The sequence below is a fragment of the Plodia interpunctella genome, chromosome 21 (genome assembly GCF_027563975.2).
Source record: "Plodia interpunctella isolate USDA-ARS_2022_Savannah chromosome 21, ilPloInte3.2, whole genome shotgun sequence".
NCBI lineage: Eukaryota > Metazoa > Arthropoda > Insecta > Lepidoptera > Pyralidae > Plodia > Plodia interpunctella.
This window is the reverse complement of record NC_071314.1, coordinates 3,963,748-3,989,999: the sequence shown is the minus strand read 5'-3', so window position 1 is coordinate 3,989,999 and position 26,252 is coordinate 3,963,748. Positions and strand designations below refer to the sequence as shown.

The 26,252-nt window shown below is 32.0% G+C and overlaps 1 protein-coding gene across 3 annotated transcripts; it reads left to right on the top strand.

Moving 5' to 3' along the window:
• The first annotated feature begins 1,792 nt into the window (after positions 1–1,792).
• Positions 1,793–16,156, top strand: LOC128679344 (alpha-tocopherol transfer protein-like). 3 transcript variants are annotated; one of them, XM_053761495.1, is made up of 7 exons: positions 1,793–1,947; positions 8,124–8,286; positions 8,738–8,900; positions 10,484–10,598; positions 11,184–11,315; positions 12,012–12,225; positions 14,905–16,156. In XM_053761495.1, the coding sequence occupies exons 1-7, from the start codon at positions 1,906–1,908 to the stop codon at positions 15,057–15,059; spliced, it is 984 nt and encodes a 327-aa protein (XP_053617470.1). In that variant the 5' UTR covers positions 1,793–1,905; the 3' UTR covers positions 15,060–16,156. The 3 variants fall into 3 exon arrangements, with proteins under 3 accessions (XP_053617470.1, XP_053617472.1, XP_053617471.1); XM_053761497.1 differs by lacking the exon at positions 1,793–1,947 and adding an exon at positions 4,238–4,314; XM_053761496.1 differs by lacking the exon at positions 1,793–1,947 and adding an exon at positions 5,252–5,376.
• Positions 16,157–26,252: the final 10,096 nt, after the last annotated feature.

Genomic DNA, 26,252 nt, shown 5'->3' with positions numbered 1-26,252 from the left:
TTTTTAATAATTACGAGGTATATAAGTATAGATACAAATAGTAATATACAGCGGGTGCAGGTAGGTTACAGCCAGTAACAATTATTAAACTAAAAAATAATCTAGAATTCTGATATTTCTTTTCTTATCATTTGTTAGAGCCATCTCAGCATATAGCTCCATTTAAAGAAAGAAGTGGTCTTTGAAAATTACTTTAAGTAAGTATGTACATGGATTCCGATTATTTTAATTAACTATTCTACGTTTGAGTAAATCATATTATTATAGATATCTATTTACTCAATCGTTGTATAATTAATTTATTAAATTAATAATTTCAAATCCAAAATTTTAATTAGCATTAAACTAATTAGATACTATTTGTCAGAGGTGAAATGATTTCAGTAACTAGACTGGTATTATAAAGGTGAGTTCACATTGGCGTGAAAAGTTTTATTTCTTTATTGTGTATTAAAAATAATTCATTTTTAACCAAGAAGGTAAACAAATATTAAAAGTAGTAAAGGTATGATGTTATGCTTAATATATGTTGCTACCAAAAATTCGTTTTGAAGTTCGTCCTTTACTGATACGAAACTTCTAAATACAAAAAAAATAACACACATACACAAATTCAGTTAATCGTTAACCGTTGCCTACGTCAAATAATTATCATTTTTTGTCTAGACAAGATTTTCAACAAACAAATGTGGAAGAGATGCCAATAAATGTCAGTAGACCTTCAAAATCAGGCGCCATAAATGGACATGGATTGGCTACACACCACAAAAGGAGGCAAGCTCTGGAGTAGACCACACCACCCAAAGGGAAAATGGAAAGTTGGCCATCCCAAGCTGACTTGGCGACGCACAATCGCAACAGAGTTCAAGACTGATTGGGCTGACTTGGCCTTAAGTGAAGGTATTTTGACACGATGCGTACACGATATGAGATAAATAGACAGCATGTGGACATTTGTAACATGCTAGGTATGTGTTTGTATGTTTCTTGGTAGGGGTTGGCGAAGCACCTACTCCGGACATCTTTTCCGCTATTTCCGAAGGTAATCTAATAGTTTTATAGCTCCATTTTACACAAAGCCTCTGAATTGAATAAGTAAACAAAAATCTTTAAATGTCTAATAGATATTTGAAATTTCTATCACGTAGTTGCGCTACAAAACCAAATTAGGGAGTTATGTAAGAAAGTGACATGGCTCGAACAATGACACGGAATAATATATTAGTAGTGTGCAATAGGGGGTCCATATGGACGTGTGAAAGGTACTTACTTAGTCTGTGGTGAAATATAACGTAGGTACCTACTTATTATTACGTCATACGAATTATCTGCAAAACAAAAATTTACATAATCTACTCATAAAGCAAAAAAAATCTTGTCGGTAAATAGTGTTAACAATTTTAAAAATGCTTTATCTTACATAATATTAGATATTAATAATGTTGCTTTTGCTGGTTTTATTGACAGAAATCTCTGGAAATTTTTTAGGCTACAACTATAATTATAATTATTTCAGCATAGAAAAAGTGTACAAATGTTTTATACAAATTAAACGATTTAAATGTACCTAAAAAAACTTTAAATGATATTATCCCAAATTAAGTATTATATTGCAAAGAACGTTTACCTTAATAACATTTTAATTACTTATTTATTTATATTCACAAAATATATATGTACTTCCGAAATTTTCTTTATAAAATACAATATATTTTATGATGATTTGTTTTTAATTCAGTTGATAATTGTGTACAGGCCTCAAAGAATGCACTATTGCGATATACTTATTATGAGTGTTGCACTAACGTAACAGTCGTACGCACTGTTGGACGTAGTGCAACTGACAGACAACAGTACATTATTATAGTTACATCGTGCGCGTAGTTTTTGACCTCTTCACAGTGTATGGAGTTAAGTGTTGACAGAATTATGTTCTTGTTCAAAAAGGTGAGTTATTTATTTATTTCTCAGATGCAGGCTATTTTTGATTTTGTTACATAAGGAAAGAAACCAATATGCTTAGAATAAAACTAGAATAACAAATTGTTGTTCAGTTAGTACTAGTTTATTTATTTATTTATCAATTCATGTACATTGTAAAAATTAGTTGGTACAAGGGTGCTGCTTATTTCAAAAGAAATCTCTTCCAGTAGACTCGTAAGAGATGTGGTACCTACTTAGTGATTATTAATTTTTATACATAAATATTAATCAAATTTGGATTAATTTATTAACTACCCTTCTTCATTATTTATTCATACAGTAACTAAGTGCAAAAAGATAAATCGTAATTAACAAAAACGGAAACTTAAAATTTAATGTAGATAATAGCTTATCTCCTTCCTCCATACACATAAAAATTACATAGGCCGTATACATATCACGTAACCTTGAAATACTAAGCGAACTTTTAAATACACTGTCAAGTTCTATAAATATATAAAATTCAAGTTAAACTGACTGAGAAAATATATTGCATTTTGGTTCCTCGTGTAGGTTTGTCGTAACTCCGGAGCACTGTAATTATAATTTTAGAAATGCAGCAATATTTCAATAAAGTAGTCATTGTTGCTATTTATTTAGTTTATATTATTATAAGGTTTAGAGAATTTATTCTCATAAAAAGTTTATAACTAGATTATATCTAAGTATACATAGGTTCGACAGAATCTCAAAACTTCACTGACTGTTTTTTTAATAGCTAATAAGTTTTGTTTGTTTGTATCTATAGAAGAGAACCTAATGGCAAAAGTAAACGTATCCCATGAAGGGATCTCTTCGCGTCCATCGTTATGCCATCTGACACTGGATTGAATATCAATCAGTGTTTTTAGATACTGATAACCTTTTAGCTGATGAACCATACGGTGTTACACGCATAATTATTTCAAAAATATTTACCAGCCATTTGGCTTCCAAAGCAAATCCGAATCCAATACACGAATCTCGTATTTTCAGAATAAAAAATAATATATTATATGTTAAAACAAGGTATCAGCTACTTTTAAACTTTCGCGTTGCATATTTATATACTAAATAACAGTATGGGAAATAGAAAAGTAGTGCGCGTTTAATACTTGTTATTTAGTATATAAGGTATCAGCTACCAAATGTAATTAAAATTAGCCCAGTCGTTTGATCGTGCAGAAGGAAACATACAAACTTGCGCCATTCCAATTTTGTTATGTTGCATAGTTTATCATTGTCTAGTTATTCTAACGAAAATATCCAACACAAAGTAACAAAATGTCTCCAAATTCCTACTAAATAACTATACAATTGTTTTAAACTATAAGATGTGTGCGGATTTTATACAAATTACCGAGAAGAGACACGATAATTAATGATTCCGGCAATTACTTCTAAAGCTGTGGGTATATGACATGCACTTTGTTAAATATATTACCATTAAGATACATACAATTGAACTCTAATTAATTAACGACAATTTGCATAATATTATCATACATAGTACTTATTTTTCATAAAAAGTACTTTTACTTCATTATTTTCTAATTGTACACCAAAAGTATCATTTTTTTTCTTAAAACACACCGGTGTTTTAAAAAAACGCCGTTCCGAAACAAAACAAAATATCATAGTAGATAATGCTACATTAGATATAGGATTTTGTTAGATAGTGATAAAGTTTTTCAATATACAAAATTTTGTCAAAATTTACATTTATTTTCAACACATTAGTTTCTAATAAATTCAATTATCTGGTTAAGCGTAATCTCCGTGATATTTTGACAGATTTCGCTAGTAATATATATATATATATATATATATATATATATATATATATATATATATATAGGCTTATACAAAATTTATTAGTTTCGTTCGTGAATGTAATAGTATGTAGATCACGATTTGGCCTGCTATTTTTTTAAGGAATGTTATTTTAATAATGTTTTAAGAGTGAATAATCATTGTCAAAATAATTTTAATTATACAATACATAATCTAATCACTGTACAAGTTCTACAACTCGTCTGCACGCACCTTTATAAATTTGAATAGTATTATTGCATCTTTTTGTCACATTGAAAATAATGTAACAAAAAAAATTGTCATGTTGTTTTCATTTCACAAAAAGGTCTTCCTTTTTGTATTGTGTCTGCAACGTAATTATGAGGAATAAATTTCGTTAATTTTTTGCGTAAATTTATTTACAAAGGATTCTCTACTAAAAAATTGTTACTTATTTACCGGAACTTACTATTAAATAAGCTTGCTACCTACTGTTGTACCTATTGCACGTGGGATATATTTATTTGAGAATTAGAAATTGAGAAAACACAAATAAAAGTGAGAAAACTAATTATATCAGGTATTTTATTAAGTTAAAGGCTCCCAAAAAATTGATTTAAAATTTTGAGAAAGTTTAGGACTTTCTAAATATTAACTTTTTCGATGACATATCAATTAATATTTATCATTGATTAAAAACATCTACTCTGCGTGTAGTAAACAATAAGATCATATTTTTTAGGGAATTAACATACCAGTGGAATATAAACATAGGGCCCGTAATTATATAATAGTCGAAAAAAACTAATTTCTAAAATCACGCTCGAAAATCAGGGGCATAATAATCTAGTGTTCTAACTGCGTTATGGAATAGCACACGACGCGGTGCAACTGTGTGCGTGTAAAACCTTAGGTGTGTATACGCCAAACGTCCTAAATACATACATTAAGTTCGATATTTCTAGTTCGATGGTGATAAGTGCCCGTTGACTACAGCCTAATAGCGACGCATAAATTTTCCCAAGAATGAAAAGAATAAAATTATCAATTAATTAACCGCCGAAATTAATACCCGAAGGTAAGGGTTAATTTTGTACCTAATCATAAAGTGTGCCTAGTTGTAAGAGATTGGTATGAATGGCAATAAACACTTTTAATTGAAAATTAAATTGAACACAATATGCTAATGCAGATATCGAAAAGAAGATACAGTGCATTTTGTTAAAGTCAATTTTATCCCTATACTAGCCGCCCGTCCCGGCTTCGCTCAGATAAAACATTATAAATTATACACCTAAACGTACCTCAGGAATCACACTATCTATTGGTGAAAACAGAGCATGAAAATCCGTGCATCCGTTTTTGAGTTTATCGCGAACAGACAGATAGACGCGGCAGAGGATTTTGTTTTATAATATGTATGGATTATATAGTCGCGCTGCTTTGTCATGTTTGTAGCTAAGCTAGGACACTGGGAATGATTGTCTCTCAAATTAGAGGTCTACCAACCAGTTTTGCCGATACATATTCTGTATTTTCGCTGGTTTTTGATTAAACCTTCTTAGTGTGCTTGATGTAACAGTCGTGTGATTGTGTTTTTATATAAGTTTTGTGGACAAGGTGAGATCGGATGTGGTGACATTTATTTAGATTTTTTATTATTATGATGAGTGAATGAAATTTTTATTTTAGGGAAATACGTTTTTTACAAATAAGTATATCCACTTAATAAATTACTTTATTTAACAAAAAGTTTAATCTGTGGAAGAAAATAAAATGCATTATTCGTGTTAATTCACATTTATTGACCTATGTTTAAATTTTTTTTTTGTAAAGTATGGAAACACGATGTGAGTAAATGTCAGTTATTTTCAAAACTTCAGTGAAAGAGGTGATTACGAAATAATGACATTTATTTAGATAATTAAAAGAAGAGTGGTAAAATCGTATCTTCTCATATTTTCTATATATTTCGATATACCTGTTTACTTTTAGCGTGCGGAGTATGAGGGTTTTTTTACCGACGTTAAAAGTTTTTCCACAAAATTTGGAAAAATTTTTTGAAAATGATGTATGGTATTATTAGTTTCCTTTTCAAGAGCTTTTTTTGATGTACATAGTAATACTTAATAATACTTATTATATATTAAATGAAATATAAAATTAAAAATGAATTTCTTTGGAACGGACACGATATTTTTTCAAATTTCTGTTAGTTACTAAACTTAATACTTTAAAATGATACAATTTTTATTTTATTCGGCCAATAGGATCTCATTCCAATACTCCTCATTCAGGATAACAAAATCACATAAATTACTGCAAAAAAGTTTTACAATTTTTTTTTAAATTTAGATATGATTTTGTCCTAGATGCCTATCTAGGACAAAAACGTTTCACAATTTTACGATATGAAGTCCTAGTACCTAGTACCTAGGTGACTCAGTAAACATTGAGTATGCCAGATTATATTATTTCGTACGATTATAAAATGTAGTAAACATTACAAGAATATATGTGTGTATTATATTCAGTACTTAACTATCTTGCTACTATCTTTGTAATATTTATTTTCAAATCAGTACAAACATACCTATTATATGTTAAAAAACTAAAATCAGAGACATTTTTCCAAATTAGGTTATATTTTTATAAAAATACAGCTATTTTAATAACGTGATGTGACTCATCAAGGTCATTGGTTACGTTTTACGACTAAATTAAAAAATTGCAATGTGCAATATAGGCACAAACCTACTAGACAAAATGTCTTACAAAAAGTTGCTAATTACATTTTGCAAGTTAACACAATGTACGTAATGACCGTTTTTTTGCGAAATGACACATAATAAAATTTTTGTTATTGGACAATAAAAAAATAATTACTATTTCTTACTAAGCTTAATGATAATTTCTGGTAAACCCATGATATGGTATATGTAAAGGTAATTTTACAGCACATATACGGTATACATGTGCTGTAAAATTACGTTTTTATCGTAAATAGGTACAAAATGTTATTTATTGCATTAAAATCTTAGTTCATCATAAAGGAATCTTGTTTTTTTCTTTTTGTTGATTTAGTTGGTGTGATTGTTGTTGTAATTAAAGATCTATGATGTGTGGTCCCTAGACTAGAAATTTAGTGAGGTATTAGTGATTTCATATTGCTGTTTTTGAAAAAAGAGATAGATTTAGTATGAACATTTCCTTTTTGAAGAAAGTTAACACAATTTCAACCTATATATCAATAACTATACTGACTTCTTGATTATTCGGTATAATTTTATAAATGTATGGTAATTTTAATGTCGAATCGATCTTGATAATTAAAATACCCCAATTGTATTTTTTAACGTGTTATAATGCCATAATTATAATTTGATGGTGTGATTCTAAGGAAGGTTTAAGATTATAATTGCTTAAGATTATATTAGACCGTTAGTTTGAAAAAAACGACAAAATAACGAAAATTACAAAATATTTCTATATTTAAATTGATATAACTTTTAAAACTGCATATAATTTATTTAAAAAATACATTTGTGATTATCCGTTTCCGAGATAACCAATATGCAAAATTACTTCCTTACATAAAAAATCATTACCAAGGTATTTTAATTGGTCAAGAGCCTTGACCAATTTTTGCCATAACATCTGAAACCTTGACTAAGCAATGTCAAGTTGAAGTATTTTGGGTCATAGTTATGTGGATCGTCAATATCAACAAACATGTTTATTACATCGGATCAATTTATGGAAATTTCGTAACAGCTGCATAATTATACGTAATATCTTCATTTCTAAACATACAGACTGATAATATGGATTTCAATACACTTCCATTCATGCCCAACACTGAAGTCAAGACTTTTTTTTATATTCTCTATTATATAAAAACTTTTATTAGGAACCTCAATCATCAAGTCAAATCAGATTTTTTCCATGTGTCAAAAACAAAAAAAAATTAAGGAGCATGTATGCATGGATATAATAAGTACTTGTACGGAGTACCTATTAATACCATGCACGTATGACAGTGGGTTCAAGTAACGTCACAAATATTGGAGTCAAAAAGAGTTTTACTCGTAATTATACTTTAATGAGAACAAAAAAAGTGTTACGTGTAAAGTGTTGTTATAAATTAAATTGATCAATTAAAGTGACATTTGATTGTCGTATTTCATTATGTGAATGGATTGTTACATTTAATGTTAAACACATGTAATTATCCTGTTAGTGTAGTACACTGTCAGTTTGATGTCCAGTAAACTTCGTTCCATTATTCGCATAAAAGTTTATCAGCGAGCAATATTAGCTTATAGTATCCATCATTTATATTTTCCAAACATCCAATCCTTTCACAGATGTCTTTCAAAGATGCCCAGCATCCTTTCTACCCATATACAGAAGAGGAGAAACAGGAGATCAGAAAAGAACTGGGACTGAAAGAGTCGACGATACAAGATGACATCGACGCCATCTTGGATTGGTTCAAAAAACAGCCACATTTGATCGAAGCAGGAATAAGTATGTATAAAACTCATTATTACTACACTATCATTTTTACTATAGATATTTTTATTATCTATTAGCTGCTCCCGTGGGAAATTCAAAACAAAAAGTACCCTATGTGTTAATCCAGGTTATGTGTATACTCTATCTGAGTACTAAATTTCACAATAATCGGTCCAGTATATTTTGTGTGAAAGAGTACATACTCACAAACTTTTGCATTTATAATATTAGTAGGATATCTTTCTATGTTTGGAATTATGGCTGACTCAATGCCATATGGTATTAAGTTCATATTATTTTATACTACTACTTATATTATTTTATAATCATTTGTATTAAAGTTTTAAATAAATAAAAGTCATTAACAGCCATTTAGAAGTCTCCACTGCTGAGACAGAGACTGGCACAGGCCTTTCATAAGTAAAATAAAAATATGTAAATAAAAACAATCTTTTTAACTCAGCTCGAGAAATCGTCGAAAGGATGCTGATAATATCCAAAGGTTCATTGGAGAAGACCAAGCAGAGGATAGACAATTTCTACAAATACAGAGGTTTCGCCCCAGAACTCATACAGAACAGGGAAAAAGAACTATGCAGCCACAACAGGGGAATATGGACCTTCATGTAAGCATTTTATTTATTTATTTACTAGACGTTGCCGGGGCTTCGCTCCTACGGGAATTTTGAGACAAAATATAGCCCATAGCAATCTTGGATAATGTACTTTTCTAATGGTGAAAGAATTTTTGAAATCGGTTCGGCAATTTCGGAGACTATACCGGCCTCAAACATACAAACTCACAAACGCTCACCTCTTTATAATAATAGCATAGATTTAATTTATATATGTACACAACAGTGAAAATATAAAACTAGCAAATTTAAAAATAAAAAACTTAAGTGCAAATGTAGTACAACATTCTATAGATTTTTTTTTCTTAACTAGCTGCCGAGGCTTCGTGTATTTCTATTCATTGGATGGTGTATTTCTTATCTTATCCGCGAATGTAACCGGGATTACGCAAAACCCTGGTTACATACGCGGCTGTGACGCCCGCGAAATGATCAGCCTAAATAATAATAATAAAATTATGAATTTAGGTTCACGCTCTCCTCATCCAACGATTTAGTTAGTTATTAGTTATCAGTTATTTAGTTATCAGTTATTTTTTTTATTAGCCCTGCTGGGCAAAGGCCTCGTTTTCCTTTCAGCTCATTATATTTAATAATAGTTAATTATTAAATTAATTAAAAAATAGATACGTACCCATGCTTCTTTGCATTCTAAATTTGCAATTTATGTTCACTAAAATTATTGTTATACGACTGTTATTATTTTTATAGCATTATAGTACGATACGAGAGCTCTTAACAAATAAATTGACTTTCAAAGAAACAAAACCGGTCCCGATTTAAAATTTCATAAACAATCGAAAAATGAATCCAAATTTAATAGAATATTTATTATCTTTGAAGTAATTACTTAAAACAAGTTCGATGTTATTCCGCAAATATCAAATTAATTCGTTGTGAATATTTTATTACAAGAACAGTTCGCACCTCGACCTACATCAATTTAAAGGAAATTCACCGCTATTACCACGGCATAGGGGCTGTCTATTCGATGTGAAGTTCTTTTATCAGTTTGCATACGGCTATGTCGAAATTATTTGAATCTGTGTTCAACGTGGCGTGTGGTTCCTCCCTAGAATAGGACCACTCCAAATAGAGCATATTCCTTCCGATGTTGTATGACACTAAGGGACACACAGTCTAGGCAGTAGATAGGCAACAATAGTATTCCCAAGGGTTTAATGTCAAGATGACGGCCGAAAAATCACAATTGAATCTTTAAAATTTTAAGTTGTTTCTATGTTGACCTCGGGCGCGTCTTCACAACTCCGAACGCGACCGGTAACATGCAGAGATAATAATTGAGAGAGAGAGAGAGAGAATATCTGTTAACATACAGGTTGATTTCTTATACTTTTTGTATGGAAGCAACCTTAAAATCGCGGAAAGAAATATCAGCTGATCCCATACATTTTCCACAAGTTAGGTACCTATTTAATTTTGTTTTTAAACACAAAATAGCAGATTTTTTTCGCGAATTCTCGGTTACACCTATACTAAAAGTTGTTCAGATCAATGTAAACAAAATATTGTCAATGTATTAAAAGTCACTTTGTATTTACTTTTCTTTTCAGTCGTCAAGCGGCCATGCCGAAATTATATAACGGCAATAGAGTTTCTGTGTTCAAATTCATTGAACCTGATCCTGGCAAGTGTAACACTGATATTCTCTTTAGGAATACATTTATGGTGAGTAACTTATATTTAATGCATTTTAGGGATCCACATTTCTTTATGTAAAGAAAGAATGAATAAATGATTAAAATAATGATTACATCATTTTTAGTAAATCCGCGCCTTTACACAAAATTACCTTTACACCTGTCTAAAATTTTTCATTACGGAACCAAATATTATTTTCCAATTAATTTTATTTACATATAAATAGTTTAAATTTTAATTGGTGGAATTACGTACCTTCCAATATGTAGTGTATGGGTCTACATTCATTCCTCCCCACTACTGTGATATAAGTTCTACCGCTGCGAGCGAGCGCTCAGTTGATTTCTAAACGTCTAGGCGCACGGACGTTGGAGCGTCATTCATGTGGCTGTGATGTACAGTTACGTGCGAAGATGAGGCACGTAACCTCGCTAGTATACTACACAATGTTTTTTTTAGTTTAACATAATAATAATTAGTTTTAATTTTAATAACTTAGTCTTAATTAAATGTTTAAAAATCTATGAATAAAAATAAACTTCAGCATAAGTATTTTAGTTTTAATTTTATTTATTGTTTATCTAATTCAAATGAAATAATAACCGATTTTAGCTCGGCGACATAAGACTTAGTTACGACTACATGCTTGGAGACATCTGGGTGCTCGACATCAAAGCAGTTGGGTTCGGCCACGTCTTGAGAGCAAACCCGGTCACCATGCAAAAGACAGCCCATATATTTCAAGTAAGTATTTTCTTACAGACATATTTACATAGTATTGTTTAATTTTTTATTTTCCTCATGGCGTTATCATTAAGTGGAGTTAAATCATCGACTCTTCTGGAGTGCTTTTCCAATGCCTTCTCCATTTTACACACTAGTTGATAATTTGTCACCTGAAGTGCATGTTAAGAAAACTGCACTTTAGTTATACACGATGTTTTCCTTCACCGGGAGCAAGTGATGGTCTATGAAAACTACTAACAAACAAACTCATGTGGCACAAGTAGGATTCAAACCTGGGACCTTTCGATCTCAGGCGGACGGTCTTAACCAATGGACCACCACCACTTTTTATAGTTTGTTATATTTCCAATATAACACTTATTAACACCTTGAAAAGAAGAAATAGATAAAGTTTTACTCTTTTTACCTTACACGTAAAAAAGTTAAATTATGTTTTATTACTGTCACACTTCACAATATTTGGCATTGATAGAACGTGACAAAACGTAAAAGTAAATTTTTTATGAATAACAGTGTTAAAGTTTAAACATACTTTAGCTTAAAGTATGTTCTAACTATTCTATGAATAACGGAGTTTTATAAGTCTATAACTACCCCATAATGCCATCTACCATGAAATCTATTCCAGATTTCAGTAAGTATGATATTAAATATAATCTCTTACTTATTATTATGATTTGATCATCTTTTCAGGACGGCATGGGCCTTCGAATAGCCGCTATCCATGTACTAAACGCTCCCGTGTTGGGTCAGACCATTCTAACCTTTATGAAACAATTCTTTAAACCCAAGATCATGGATCGAGTGCTTATCCACGAGTCTGTTGAAGAACTACACAAGCATTTACCTAAACAATATTTACCCAAGGACTATGGAGGGGATTTACCTTCGATGGAAGACTTTAAAGGTATGCCACGTTAAATTTTTTAATGTACAGTCAACAGCACGTATTACCCTAAATTGGACCTCTAAACGTGGTAATAGAGATAAATTTGCAACGACTTCGGTTAAGTTGATTTGTTGACTTAAACTATTTTAATAATGGTGAAATGATGAAACACTTATACGAGTTTATCTTACGAAGAATATAGAGGAGAATGGTCAAACGGGATAATACAATATCGACTATTTAAATTTCAAAATCGAATGCTTGTACACGTCCTAAAATATATATTTTTTAATTTATTTATTTTTTAACAAAAAACATTCCAGCCACTGGTAGCTGTTAAAAATCTCTTACTCATTTATTAATAACTAGGCCCATGCCTTCGGCTTCGCTCGGGGAACACCATAATTAATTAAACACTTAAAGCTTCCCCAGGAATCACATTATCTATAGGTGAAACCATCCATGTGATAGGTAGTTTTGAATTTAAACAGACAAACGCAACACCCCTTTATCGTGACATCTCATAATGTAAGGATCCTATTAGATACATGTCAGTACAGAAAAAATCGATCGTACTGCAATGTTGTATGAGTTACAAAAACTTACATTCACATTTAGTTATCGTAATAGTTCTTAATCCTACGTCCTTATAAAATACTTTACTTCAAGAAGCATTAATTTAGGGAAATTAATGTTTGTGTAGTTATAAATTGTCCACAGTATAATTTATTTAGTAGTCGATCAAGCGGACGTGAGCGCAACGCAACCGATGTTTCATTAACTGTAGTTACACTGCGCATTGCATAATGTTCACGTACATAATTGTGGACTAGTATGTACTCGCAGTTAGATCGTTAATTATAGTCGACATATAGTAGTTGGCGAAGGCAAAATTTGATCTAGATCGGTTTCGTAAAAGGAAAATGTAATGAAATCGTGAAGAAAGATGACAAAATGTTAAAAGCGTTGTTCTGTAAGATGTGAACCCAATCACCCGATCTGTAAGATGTGAACCCAATCACCCGATCTGTAAGATGTGAACCCAATCACCCGATCTGTAAGATGTGAACCCCATCACCCGATCTGTAAGATGTGAACCCAATCACCCGATCTGTAAGATGTGAACCCAATCACCCGATCTGTAAGATGTGAACCCAATCACCCGATCTGTAAGATGTGAACCCCATCACCCGATCTGTAAGATGTGAACCCAATCACCCGATCTGTAAGATGTGAACCCAATCACCCGATCTGTAAGATGTGAACCCAATCACCCGATCTGTAAGATGGAAGCAAAATTGTTTATTTTTGCGAAATGCATCATTACCAAATCGAAAAGCGTTTAGATGAGAATTTATACCAAATTAGGTAAAACTTTTTAACGATAATCTATAAATAAACCAATTTAATTCAAGAATTGTACCGGTTCTGAGATAGATGAGACACCTGTGCCTTTTTAGAAAATATACCAGTTTTACATATGGCTTTTATTACAACTATTAATAATACCCATTATGTAATTATTAGTTCAATATAGAAAACAAGTTTTAGTACTTATCACGGAATCTGTGCCCTTTCATTTATTCGATATAATCAAAATCAACTAAGTATTCGCTTTTATCTCTACTAATTTGATTAAAAACAGAGAAACATTGTATTTTGATATATTAAAACCTTCCTGACCAACACATTTTATTCACCGCGGATAAAAAAGGTCTACGGTTTTTGATATTTTAAGTACCTATAATCGTGAAATCGTGCCTTCGCAGTGCGCCCAAGTGATGTATAAATTACTTTTAAAATATAGACTATCAGGCCGTAGCAAAGGCTACTTACTTACACGGCTTGTAAAGGTAGGATTATGTTGTCAATTACAGTATAATTAAAATAGATCAACATTGCTGGAATATATTAATATCAATTTCACTAATAAGCCCACGATACAGCTAAACGCGGCCTACGAATTTCGTAGTAGTAGAATTTAGTAGTAGTAGTTCTTGGTTTTGTGTACTTAAGAAATAAAGTCGTTGTATTGTATAAGAAAAGCACAGTAAATGTTATACTGACTACGCCAAAAAAGTTGTCACAATTTTGTAGGAATCTTTCGTTAAAGTGAACATTTTAGCATTCGCATTTCGAAATTACATCAGTCGAGGTGGAATGGTCACGATAGTTATTAAAACGTCTTGGTAACCACTCTAATAAACTTGTTATATAATCAGTGACCGACCTAGCTGATGATGTTACACATCTATCGATGTTCACTGAACTGTCAACCATTTTGAGAATCACGCGCGCTCTCATGCACAAATATAATTTTTCCTCTTTGATCCATTGTAGGACCTAAGGGTAATTTGTTACCCTTTTATCCAACGAATCGAAGGATATTTTTTTGCTTGTTACTCGCTACACCCACGTAATAATTTTTTATATACTCAAAGTAGCGCCATCTATGAAAAGTTTGATAGGTATAATTTATCAGATCGTTTTTTACCAAATCCTACGGGAATCGCTAAAAGATCGCTAAAAGATCCAAGATATACCTAAACTACTTTAATACTAAATTTCAAAAAAATTGGCAAGCCGTTTAAGCGTAACGTTTAACGTTTAAGAACTAACAAACATCTTTCAACCGTTCTCCTTTATAGTATTAGTGTGATACTCATATTTTAAATAAATTGTTATTTTTAATTTCAGATAAATATGAAAAAGAGCTAAGAAATGACAAGACCAAGAAATATCTGCTGGACTTCAGCAAACTGATCTCCGACGAAAGGAAACGACCTGGAGCCAGCATATATGACGAGTACACTAGAATGTCTGGGTCTTTCAAGAAATTAGATTTAGATTAGTTGTATTCAGAGATGGATTTACGCCCAGTGTGTGCCCAGATCCTTCCCATAAATTGGGTGCAAACCCAACTAGCAGATGAGTTTGCACCGGAATGTTTCGGAAGAAAGTGGACAAATATAGTGTGATCTATTGTTGTTTTATTAATCTGTCGTACAGTTACAAGTGCATCAATAAACAGAACTTTAAAGGCAGATTTTCTACCAATCAAGCGAATGCTAATCTATCTGTCCGACCAATGGCGGGCCATAGGCTAGGCATTGGTGGATCGTCAGAGTGGAGATAGTATGAGACGGAGAAAATAGACATCGACATCTTTCTTTTCACTCATACAAGAAGGAGAAATGCGTATTAGAAATAATATACGAGAAGAAACGGAACAGAGTCCTATCTTTGTGTCTGGTTTTACACGGCCCAATCTGCCGATTTGATTTGCCTGCCGAGAAATTATTTGAAGATCTGCTATCACATTTGGGTACGCTATTACGTCGTCGTTAGTTTTGTCTTCAGAATGAGCATTGCTTTCTCTGGTCACTCTAACACTTTTAGTAAAAGTGTAAGCACTACGTGACAATTCGAATTCTGATACTGAAAGAAAATATTATTATATTACATTGTCTTCTAGATATGAATATATACAGTAATTTTTACAAATAGCCTACCATCAACTTTTACGAAGCGATTAAAATAAAATAAACTTGAAATGAATCGCATTAGTATTAAATATTAACTCGATGGTACGAATTTTCTTTTCTACGAAGTTATTTCATCGATTTGTTTTGCTTAAAGCTAAAATATAGATTCAAATATTATTTTATCTATGATTCCAAGAATACAAATTACATATTAAGCAGTTTTATATGATTATGATTGCACTTAATTCGTACCAGTATTGTAAATAGTTAGTTTTGTATTGTAAAGTTTATAAGAGGTGATAGAATTAGTTCCAAATGTCTTACTGTTAAATTTTATTTGTTTTATTTTTTGTATTTTGTGTAATTATTGTGATGTAAATTATTATGATAAGTATTAGTTTCAAGTGTAATGGTACAGTGCAATTTATAATAACTATAAATAAAGTATTTCTTATATAAATTTTGATTTGTTCTTTAATTTAACAATATTTGGGGCACAAATCAGCTTGGGCCTAAATACATTTTTTGTATGTATGTATGTATGTATCGTAATGCGATAACTTTCTGTTAGTCTGAAATTTAAAAGGTATCTAGGATCTGTCAATAGATTATTAGAGAATCGGTTAAGTCGTTTTTGACAATTTTAATTGTAATTTTAAAAATACAATTGTGTTCGCGAGGCCTATAAATTCGCGGCGAACATATAGTTATCTACAATGACCTTTCTATATTTTAATGTAATTCCAATCGATTTCTAAGAATTTATAAAATATATTTTGAGTCCCACTTTAGGCAAAATCCTTTGATTTCTGCCTCCATAGTTCTCGATCCGAATCTCATGTCTCATTCCTCAGCTAAAGCCTACTCTTTCTACCTTCGCATTTCTCGATCCATATCTAAATCCAATGGGGTTTTACGCTATTTTGATTTCAAGTCGGATGTTCGTCGCACGATCTCTTTTCGGTCAACCTCTCACCCTTCATAAAATTTTAAATAAAAACTATTTTCAGTAATATTTTCCTATAAAGTACAGCGAGAACTCATAAGTTGTATTTGATCCTGATGAAAATCAGTCTATGCATATCAAACTTATACACTGTATTTTTAAAAAAACTTACCTCTTAATATTTAAACCAGTGAAATAAATGTTACATATAACTGAATATGTATGCGATCTGCATACATATTCAGTTATATGAAACATTTATTTGTTTCGTGCGTCATATTTAGAATCAGGAAATGACGGCTGACCCAGTGGAAGGTTTTTGTTTTATTAAAATAAATTCAAGTTGAATCGACCTTACAATCATCAATAGAAATAAATATATATTAGATTGATTATAATACTATGTATAACTATTTGAATTATTAGACCATAAATTAAAAAGTAGATTCAAGGTTTCGTTAAAAATATTTATCTGACCAAAAAATGCAATTTAACTAGTTTATTCATTTATGAGTTTCCAATACAACAACAATATTTAAATATATCCAGCTTACCAACCAGATAAACTGGCATGGCCTTGGCTCTGTCTACCCCGAAAGGCCATAATGGAAACGTCATACTGTATCTGTAATTACATACCGGTGTATCAAAACTCCGACGATATATCTGATGAAGAAATCAGAAAATCAAAATTACTAGACACAGTAAAATGATGTTTAAAAATATATTATGTGGCGAGCCGTCCCTTTCTTTAATAAAACCCGTGGATCCCATATGCGGTGACTGAGGGTTACTTGGGCTTGAAAATGGATAAGCAATAATAGCATTCTCGTGGGCGACGTCAGGCAGGCGGCCAGTTGTAAAATCAAAATTTTTAGGTTTATTTTTGATGTTAATTGGCTTCGCAGAGGCACAACTACGAATGCAACCAGGAACACGTGAATCAGAATCTAAAAATACAAAAGTGAAAATTCACAATAACGAATAACCACCCTACCTTCATTCCACCGTGTCATATCATAACTCATATCCGAATCTTTTTATCAATGTCTAGGAAAGGAATAAACATATCCATTTTCTAAATTATCTCGTTCTGGGAACTGATATATTCTTACTTTAGATTTAGTCATAAATAACTGTACAGAATTCCACAAATACTTGAAATAAAAAAATCACAAGGTATGCTTCTGATGTCTTTATTTATATTATCTTCACTCTTCTTTTATCCCAGTTCATCTAGGGTCAGGTTAATATACCACAATTAACAATAAGTTTGGTTTGTTTCCATAAAACATAGGTGAGTGGCCGTGAAAATTTAATGACAAGAATGAAAACATGAACGTGAAAATAAATGATGGCCTTAACCTCTAGGTCAATAAGCACCTAAGTCGAAAGCACGGAAGATCATAAAGAATGCAATCGACATACTCCAGCCATTTAGTGCCTGAAATCTTAACTTAGATCCGGGTATGTTGCGTCGACGTATGCGCTGAAAGCTGAAAACAAAATGAAAACTTGATATTGTAAGTGGTTAGAATTTATTGAAGACCCCCTGTGCTTCAAGGAAAGTATCGTACGATTTTGATTTATGTGTTAATAAATTAGACATAGAAAACGTGTATTTGTGTTGCCACAGACACTAAAAATAATAACATATAAAGCATTAAAACAATATTGATATTACACGTACATACAAGCATAATGGTAAAAGAATTAGTGTGCTGCAGCAAGGCAAAAAGGCCATAACTCAGTGAACTTTCTGCACATAAGTACAAAAACACTGATTTTCAGTTATTGCCGTCAATGTAGGTGCGAGCGCTAAGTTATAAATAAAAAATTACAAGCGAATTCGAAGCATTACAAGAAAAACAAATAAAGGGAAATATCAAGATAGTTTGCAAATTAGAAATCGAACAAAAGCAGCCACTCATCTCTCAAAGGGAAATCCACTACAGATAACGTTTAAGAATACCAATTTTTTGTTTCTCCAATAGAAGCTTTCTAAAATGTTTTTTAAACGTTTGGATAGAACTGAGTTGTCTTATTGGCGGTGGGATTGTATTCCAACATTTTATTGCCTGATAGCGGAAACTTCCCCTGAAAGCTACAGTTCTGTGTTGCTGCATCGACAGCAGAGGTCGGACAGCCCTAAATCCACTACGGTGGCGAAACATACTGAGCTTGGAGTACAAGTACTTTGGTGTCTTAAACTTCATTACGCCAAACATCAAGCTAGCCAAGTGTAGTTGCCTCCGCGAGTCCATATTTAGCATGGATGCTTTATTCAGAAAGGGAGAATTACTTATTAATAAATTAATTTTTATGACCATTATTGTAATTAAACGTTACTTGGGTTACACAAAATAAATCTCTATATACGTCTATTTGTCTATCTCTCTTTTTTATCTGCGCGTGTTCCCGGTTGCTTTACAGTCGTTGAGAATCTTAGCTCAGGGTCCGCTCACTTAACACGGTCGTCAGCTGTCGTGTCTTGGATCTTTTATTGTCAATCACTTTGAAACTTCTCTAGATCGCCATCTTGTGCGAGGTTCCGGCAGCGGCGTCTGCACACTTCGGTAACCCAGTTGAGGTGGCCCGTACCATCTGTCTGGAGACATGTGGCACTTTAGCTTTGCTGCTGTCTTGCCAATTCTATCTGTCATGCCCTAAAAGCATGTGATATGACTTTTAGTATTATATGAAAGGCAAGAATAAATAAAACAAAAATTCTTTCAAAACAGATTTAAGAGGAAGTTTAAATGAATGATTTATTTGAATGCAAAGCCAGGACGAGTCGCTAGCATTAAATATATAAGTGTGAGGTCGTAATTAGAATTTAAATTAGCTGTAAAAATAAAGAGACACACAAAAGTTTGACCATGAATGGGCTTCTTCCCAACTAGTCAGTTCAGATAATTTTACAAACAAAAAACAAGATTTTCTAAAAAAAACAAAAATTTATATAGAGCTTTTATGACAGTCAAATCTTTTGACGTCATAACTTTGGACCATGGAATTAGTAGGTAGCCTACTAATTCCATGCTTTGGACTTAAAAAGTATGCCTACTACTAACTATAACTAATATACTTACTTTAATTAGAACAAAAAAAATGAAAATCGTGTAATTAATAAAAAAGAAGAATTTCGTGTATGATGATTATGTGTACGCAGGGCAACTAATTGTTAGAAAGTAATACCAAAATATTTTCAGGATAAAACAATCTATACTTACCTACGAACTACCTACACACATAATATAGGATAGGAGTTCTAAATTTAAAACAATTTATTTATTCTATAAATTTTCTTCTCACGGTTTGTAGGTCTGCATCTATTTCTTTAATATTTGTGATTCTGCCGTTTGCAATTTAAATACATTCGTATTTTATGGACTTTGTTTTAGTATCATTTGCATTTTCACTATAAAAATATAAGGTTATGTCATTTTAGCATTGTACCAAAAGTTTAACGGTTTATTTTCATAGTAAGACGAAATTTAATCTCTTAAAAACTACAACGGTGATAAAATTAATTACATTACAATAGGTACATGTGTAAATACTTATGTAAACACATGAAATATCAACCGGATCTTAGGATGATCTTAGGTTGCCCGCGGCTTCGCCTGCGTAAATTTACCACGGGAACAATTACTTTTCCGGGATGAAGGGCACTTCATACTATATGTTTGCAAAATTTCAAGAAAATTGGTCGAGTAGATAGAGCGTGAAGAGGTGACAAACAAATTTACTTTCGCATTTATAATGTTATATAGTTGGGATTATTTAAAGTTTTTGTTTTGAATACCTGCAGTTGTATGTTTTAGCCTTGACACTTGACGCTTGAAATATTTCTTAGATTTTAGCTTATAGGGATTTCTACCGTGTACCTCCGTCTGGGATTTTATGTCAATGCATTGTGTCGTTAAGGTGGCCGGTACACGAACTCTCTCGATGTTTTATAAATCTAAAAATATTTTTTTTACAATGCTATATTGTTTACTTAACTACAATGGAGTTTTTAGTTGGAACTTTAATCAAATAAATACATTGGTTGTTGCAAAGGCAAGGCAATTACAAACACATATCTTCAACCATTTATTATTTGAGTTTCCGCGAAAATGTCCAATACCTTTCGAGAAGATATAAACATTGATCTAGAGTCTACATATGTACTTGGTGTACAAGTAGGAAAGAAGATAAAAATATATGAATTTACCTGCACAAGGTTGGGATTTTAAAATCTCATAACTGCAATACCCAGGGCACGAACACAAGACGTCTAGTCAAATAAAATGAAATGCAATTACTTACGGCAAGCGTTCCTCCATTTTGTTCAGAGAAACCGCTGTGGCGTTTGCTATAAAAGGCATTGTTTTTATCTCGAATATTATATCGCGTCTTAATACTTACGAGGAAGCGCAAGACTGATATAGTAGCTGTAACAATAAAACTTTGTATTTTGTCCAATACTCCTCGCACACTAGCAGCACCTCACTTTTTTATTAATTTATTTTATTTATTAGCGAAAAATTAAAAAATATGTCATAACAAACTATGGCTAACACTAGATAAAGAATTTTAGTAGAAAATTAGTTTACTTTAATACAATGTGGTCACAGTTGACTAAACGGATTTAGTCGACTATGACTACGTTGTGTAATGGAAAACTATAATTCTTTCTAATAAAATTATTTATCTAATATAGCGTAATTTGTCAGGATATTTTTTACTAATAAATAAATACAATCAACTACAATTATCTTAAGAAGCACAAAATTCATGTAGGCAATCTTTTTTTTTCATTTTTATCACAGTTCAAAATATGAAAAATATACTTTATAACCGATTTAAATACGTATTGATTAATTTTATGTCCACCAGATTCCATATCTTGAATTGTATCTTAGTATAATCTTATCATTACAAAGCAATCCTTATGCTTTTAAGATAGGGTACATATTGGTTGCATTTAGGAAAATTATAATAGGTGAATTTTATCAAAGCCTTCTACTCTGTTTTCTACCGCCTGCTTGATAGAGAACGATCATTAAAACGCATACAGCTCGTTGAACTTGCCTTCCATAAGGTACCAATGTCTACTTTTTCAGATACAAGGACAAGAACATGTTTAACAACAGTCCTATAAGGGTGGTTCGCAGAGCGTTTCGACCGCTGCGGCTGCGCGGTCATTACAATCCGTCAATTTTCTTGAGGAAGGACTAATTTCCAAAATCAATCATTCATGAAATTTACATTACCACATTACAGAATAATTAATGTAAAATCATATAGTAAAACTCATTCTTGTCTTTGTTGAAATTTGAAAAATTGTAATGAACGCGCGACCCCAGCGGTCGAAACGCTCTGCGAACCACCCATAAAGCCTATTTCACATGGGGACTGCTATGTCTGTTCGAACGCACAGAAGGATTAGTGCAAGTTTGCGATTTACTTCTCACCATCGAATCGATTTCGAACGTACCTAAGTGCTTAAATGCAGGTGATCTAACGCCAAGTTCAAAACGTCTATTGAAAAAATTTATCAAACAAATTGAATAAATATTCCATCTACTGAAATAACACACCACTGTGCGAATTCTAAACCCGTGTTTCAAAATCTATTACTAGCTCAAAGGGAGGCCGCAAATTTTCAATATACATTCTAATGCTGCGTGGTTACAAAGAGAAAATTCGTATAATATCAGAGAGTGTGGCAGGGATCAGAGGTTGGTTGGTACTTTCTATGTACATTACTAGCTGCGCCCCGGGGCTTCGCTCCGGTTCCTCGGAAATTTCAGGATAAAAAGTACCATAACAATTCGTCTAGTAGAGATTGCGTAAAAGATTAACAAACATATTTACACACATACATCCTCACCAACTTTCGCATTTATAATTACAAATTACATTGGTAGGATATATTACAAATGTATTCCGTTTGTATGATAAATATGGATTTGTTTTTTGATTTCAAATGTATGTGATTTAAAATTGTTCACGGGTGTTTAGCTATATCCTATTGCTATATCAGTGCTAAATACTATCAAAATCGGTCCCGCTGTTCTGTCCTGAAAAAGTCACAAAAATACGGTTTGTTTAATAAATCAAATATGTATACTACTAGAAACAGATTTTAACTTAGGTTTCCTAGAAATTATACAGAATTTAAAATCCGCAACGTTTTTCTACCGACAAGGCTTGCTACAATGGATTTTATATGTATAAGTGGCCCATCCCAGCTTCGGTCATGTAAAACCAAAATAAATTATCCTTTACCTCTTGAATCACTCTATCTATTATAAGACACCCACCCGTTTCTTTTTAAAAGATATTAGATTTTTTACTTTAAATATATATTAGTAGACTTGTTATTTTTTTGTTATTGAATTCACACATAGTTATAGAAGGGCCCCGCGTGGAACTCACACTTTTCTGTTTAGTTCATGAGATTTTTAAATGATTTCCAGAATTCCTGTTTTCAAAACTGACTGTTAACTTCATCAGTGTTGGCAAAAAAAGGTGTAATTCAATTTTGAGACCAACACGTGATCGGGGCAATCTGACCTGTAAAATTAAAAAATATAAATACACAGATATTTTATCCAGCAAAAAATTTTAATTTTTTCTATAATAAAATAACATCACTAATTATACTTTAGTATTATACTAGCTGTGCCCCGGAACTTCGCTCTCATGGGAATTTCGGGATAAAAAGTACCTTATAATGTACCTTATATGTAGTCACGGGTAACCGTGTATCAAATTTCGTAACAATCTTTGGTTTTTCTTAATCTTCGAATTCTAATGTTAACATCCTCACAAATTTTATAATATTAGTAGTGTTGGACAAGTGGAAATTAATGAAATTTATCTTACGAGAAAACATTTGGCGATAGTCGTATTAAATATACATACATAATCATTTTAAAAAAATATATTACAATATAGTTTATGTCTGAATAAAGTGTTGGAAAGTAAATAAACCCCAGGTAAAATATCTCTTTCTGTGGCGTTTTTATTTTACAATTTCGGTTAACAAATAAAACGCTAAGCTGGTGAAATATTTACATGTATTTTTGTCCCTCGAGTGTAATATATTCAAAGTAGAAACGTGGAAAAAATGTTTGAAAACATTTTAACGAAGCACTGAAAGTAGGTATTGCTAAATGTATTTTTAGACGTATTCACGATGTTCTTCTTCGATCTTTCCTAGTAAATAACGATGGATTACATTCTTAAAAACAATTAATTTATAAAAATAGGTTAATAATTACTTATTATTAGCTTGTGATTGGTCATGATTGTAACTGGGGTAATTTTAACGTAGGTACATAGTTATTTAAGTTTCAAAATGTCGCAGAGAATAAAAAATATTTCCTTGTAAGCTATAGGATTATGGGCTTATTTATATAAACCTATTTTTTTTTATATCAGCCTGTAGGTGTTGTATCCCACTGCTGGGCAAAGGCATCCTTATTTTTCCACTCATCTCTATGTATGCAAATATATATAAAAAGTTTTTTTTTAAATATCGAGCATTCAACTCGAACCCTGAATTTCTTACGGAATATTATATTTTTTCTTATAAAAAACCTAAACATTCCTCAGGAATCACACTATCAAGTAGTGAAAACCACACAGAAATATTTGCAGTAGGTAGTTTTTGAGTTTGTCTCGAACACAGGCGCGACAGAAAACTTTGTTTTGTACCTAATATGTAAGGATTTAAGGATACCTATGCTATTATTACGTAAGTTCGCTCAAGGTTTTTTTTCATACTTTCGTAAGCCATTGTATGTTTTTTTTTTGAAGCATAAAAACATTCTTTTCTTCAACGCTATGCAATAACACTTTCGCAATCCATTTCAATACGTCCTTGTTTCCATGAAAAACGTTACCTATTTTTGTCTCGTATAAAACAAACATACGTGTGTGACCTTACAATTGCCAAGACAGAATCGTTTATTCATGAGTGAGCGTTGCCTCCCTACAGAGCCATATCTTTTGGTGCCACATATATATATTTAGTGACAACACTGGGGATTAGTTTGACGACTTTATACAAATAGGCTTTGGCGTCAGTTCTCGTAAGGTTGATATATTAGAAATAAGAAACATATCCAGTATATTGATTCTGCAAACTCGAAATAAACAAAGGTATTAAACATACGTAAAAAAATGTTAACCTATTGTACTGTACTGTATTTATTTGTAGTACTTACCTAGTGTATTGATGACACAAGAGAAATAAATAAAAGTAAATAATAGGTTGAGATGACTATTCGGTGAAAAAATAATTACATTCTTACTAATTCATTATTAATTACAAAAACATCCACGACCTGGACATCTGCGATAAGGTTTTTTTGTTTAATCGAAATCTTAACGAACCATAAAATAAGCTAAAAAAAATGTCAACTTGCGAAAATTACTAACTCTGAAAGTGATATAAATACTTATTGCTAAAATGACAATGTGATAAAGTGACGATTTGCGAAAGTGACATTCTGAGAAAGTGATCAATTTTTCAGCGATGTCACTTGACCACTAGCGAACTAAACAAAACGAATCTCTTTTATCCACAGATATATAAATCTGTGCCTTTACCATTAACAGAACTCACTTTAGGGTGAGTTACACCGTCAAATTTGACTTTGATTTTAACCGGTGCACCACTGACGTTTAGACAAAATTACGTACTTTGCGTTTTACTGCGCACGTTAAAGTTAGCCTCAAACTTGACGGTGCAAAAGTGTGTTAAAGTGTGTTTTACGGAATAACACAATATTATGGTCTTCCTTAGAAAGTCCAAACAGCCCAGCAGTAAAAGTAATGGCTTGGCCTTAATCCTTAAGGGTACGCTCAAAGCACGGATATTTGCTATAGTGATTATTACTTTATGTTGCCCCGGGGCTTCGCTCCCGTGAGAATTTCGGGATAAAAAGTACCTATATATGTGTACCTATGTATGTATTCCATTCTGATTATAAAATACTCGTATTGTAACGCCTCGTTTAGTTTTCATGGCAAAATGTAAAATAAAAATCATTGTGCCCATTTAGATTGAATAATTATGCCTTCGGCTACATTATGATAGATTTTCATCGCTTACAAGACCCAGGTGAAAATTTTATTTTGATGACATGCGTGCCCTGATCTGACAACTAGGGCTTCCGACCATCACGCGAAGTGGAAACGAACAAGTGGGAAAGTGGAACTTGGGCTTCGATTCTCAACAGCTGAAGAGAGAAACCGGGAAAACGCTTAGACGAGAGAGAGAAATAAACTTATAAAGAAGCAGTTTGTAAAATTTCATTTTTGTTATTTTCACGTTGTTGACTGAGTTCTGCGTTGCATCCGTAAGGGCGTCGCCAGTCGATTGACCAGGAGAGGACAAGTTAATTTTAAAGAATGAGAAAAGTATGAATTGTAGACAATGAACATGATTTCACGCGTTAAAATTGTTAACGCACCTTTCATGTAGGTAGTCCTGCACAGCTTTTTACTTTTTTCTATATTGAATATCTCTCAAGTGCAGTCTGCCCCTATTTGGCGACACACTATATTTTGCTAAAGTATTATTGTCATTAGTTCTTAAAATTTTATAGAAA

Bases quoted from the DNA above. Each gene is read 5' to 3' on its own strand.
- LOC128679344 (XM_053761495.1), top strand. From the start codon at position 1,906: ATGGAGTTAAGTGTTGACAGAATTATGTTCTTGTTCAAAAAG. The intron at 8,287-8,737 runs GTATGTATAAAA...TTTTTAACTCAG, and splicing joins TTTGATCGAAGCAGGAATAA to CTCGAGAAATCGTCGAAAGG. The intron at 12,226-14,904 runs GTATGCCACGTT...TTTTAATTTCAG, and splicing joins TTCGATGGAAGACTTTAAAG to ATAAATATGAAAAAGAGCTA.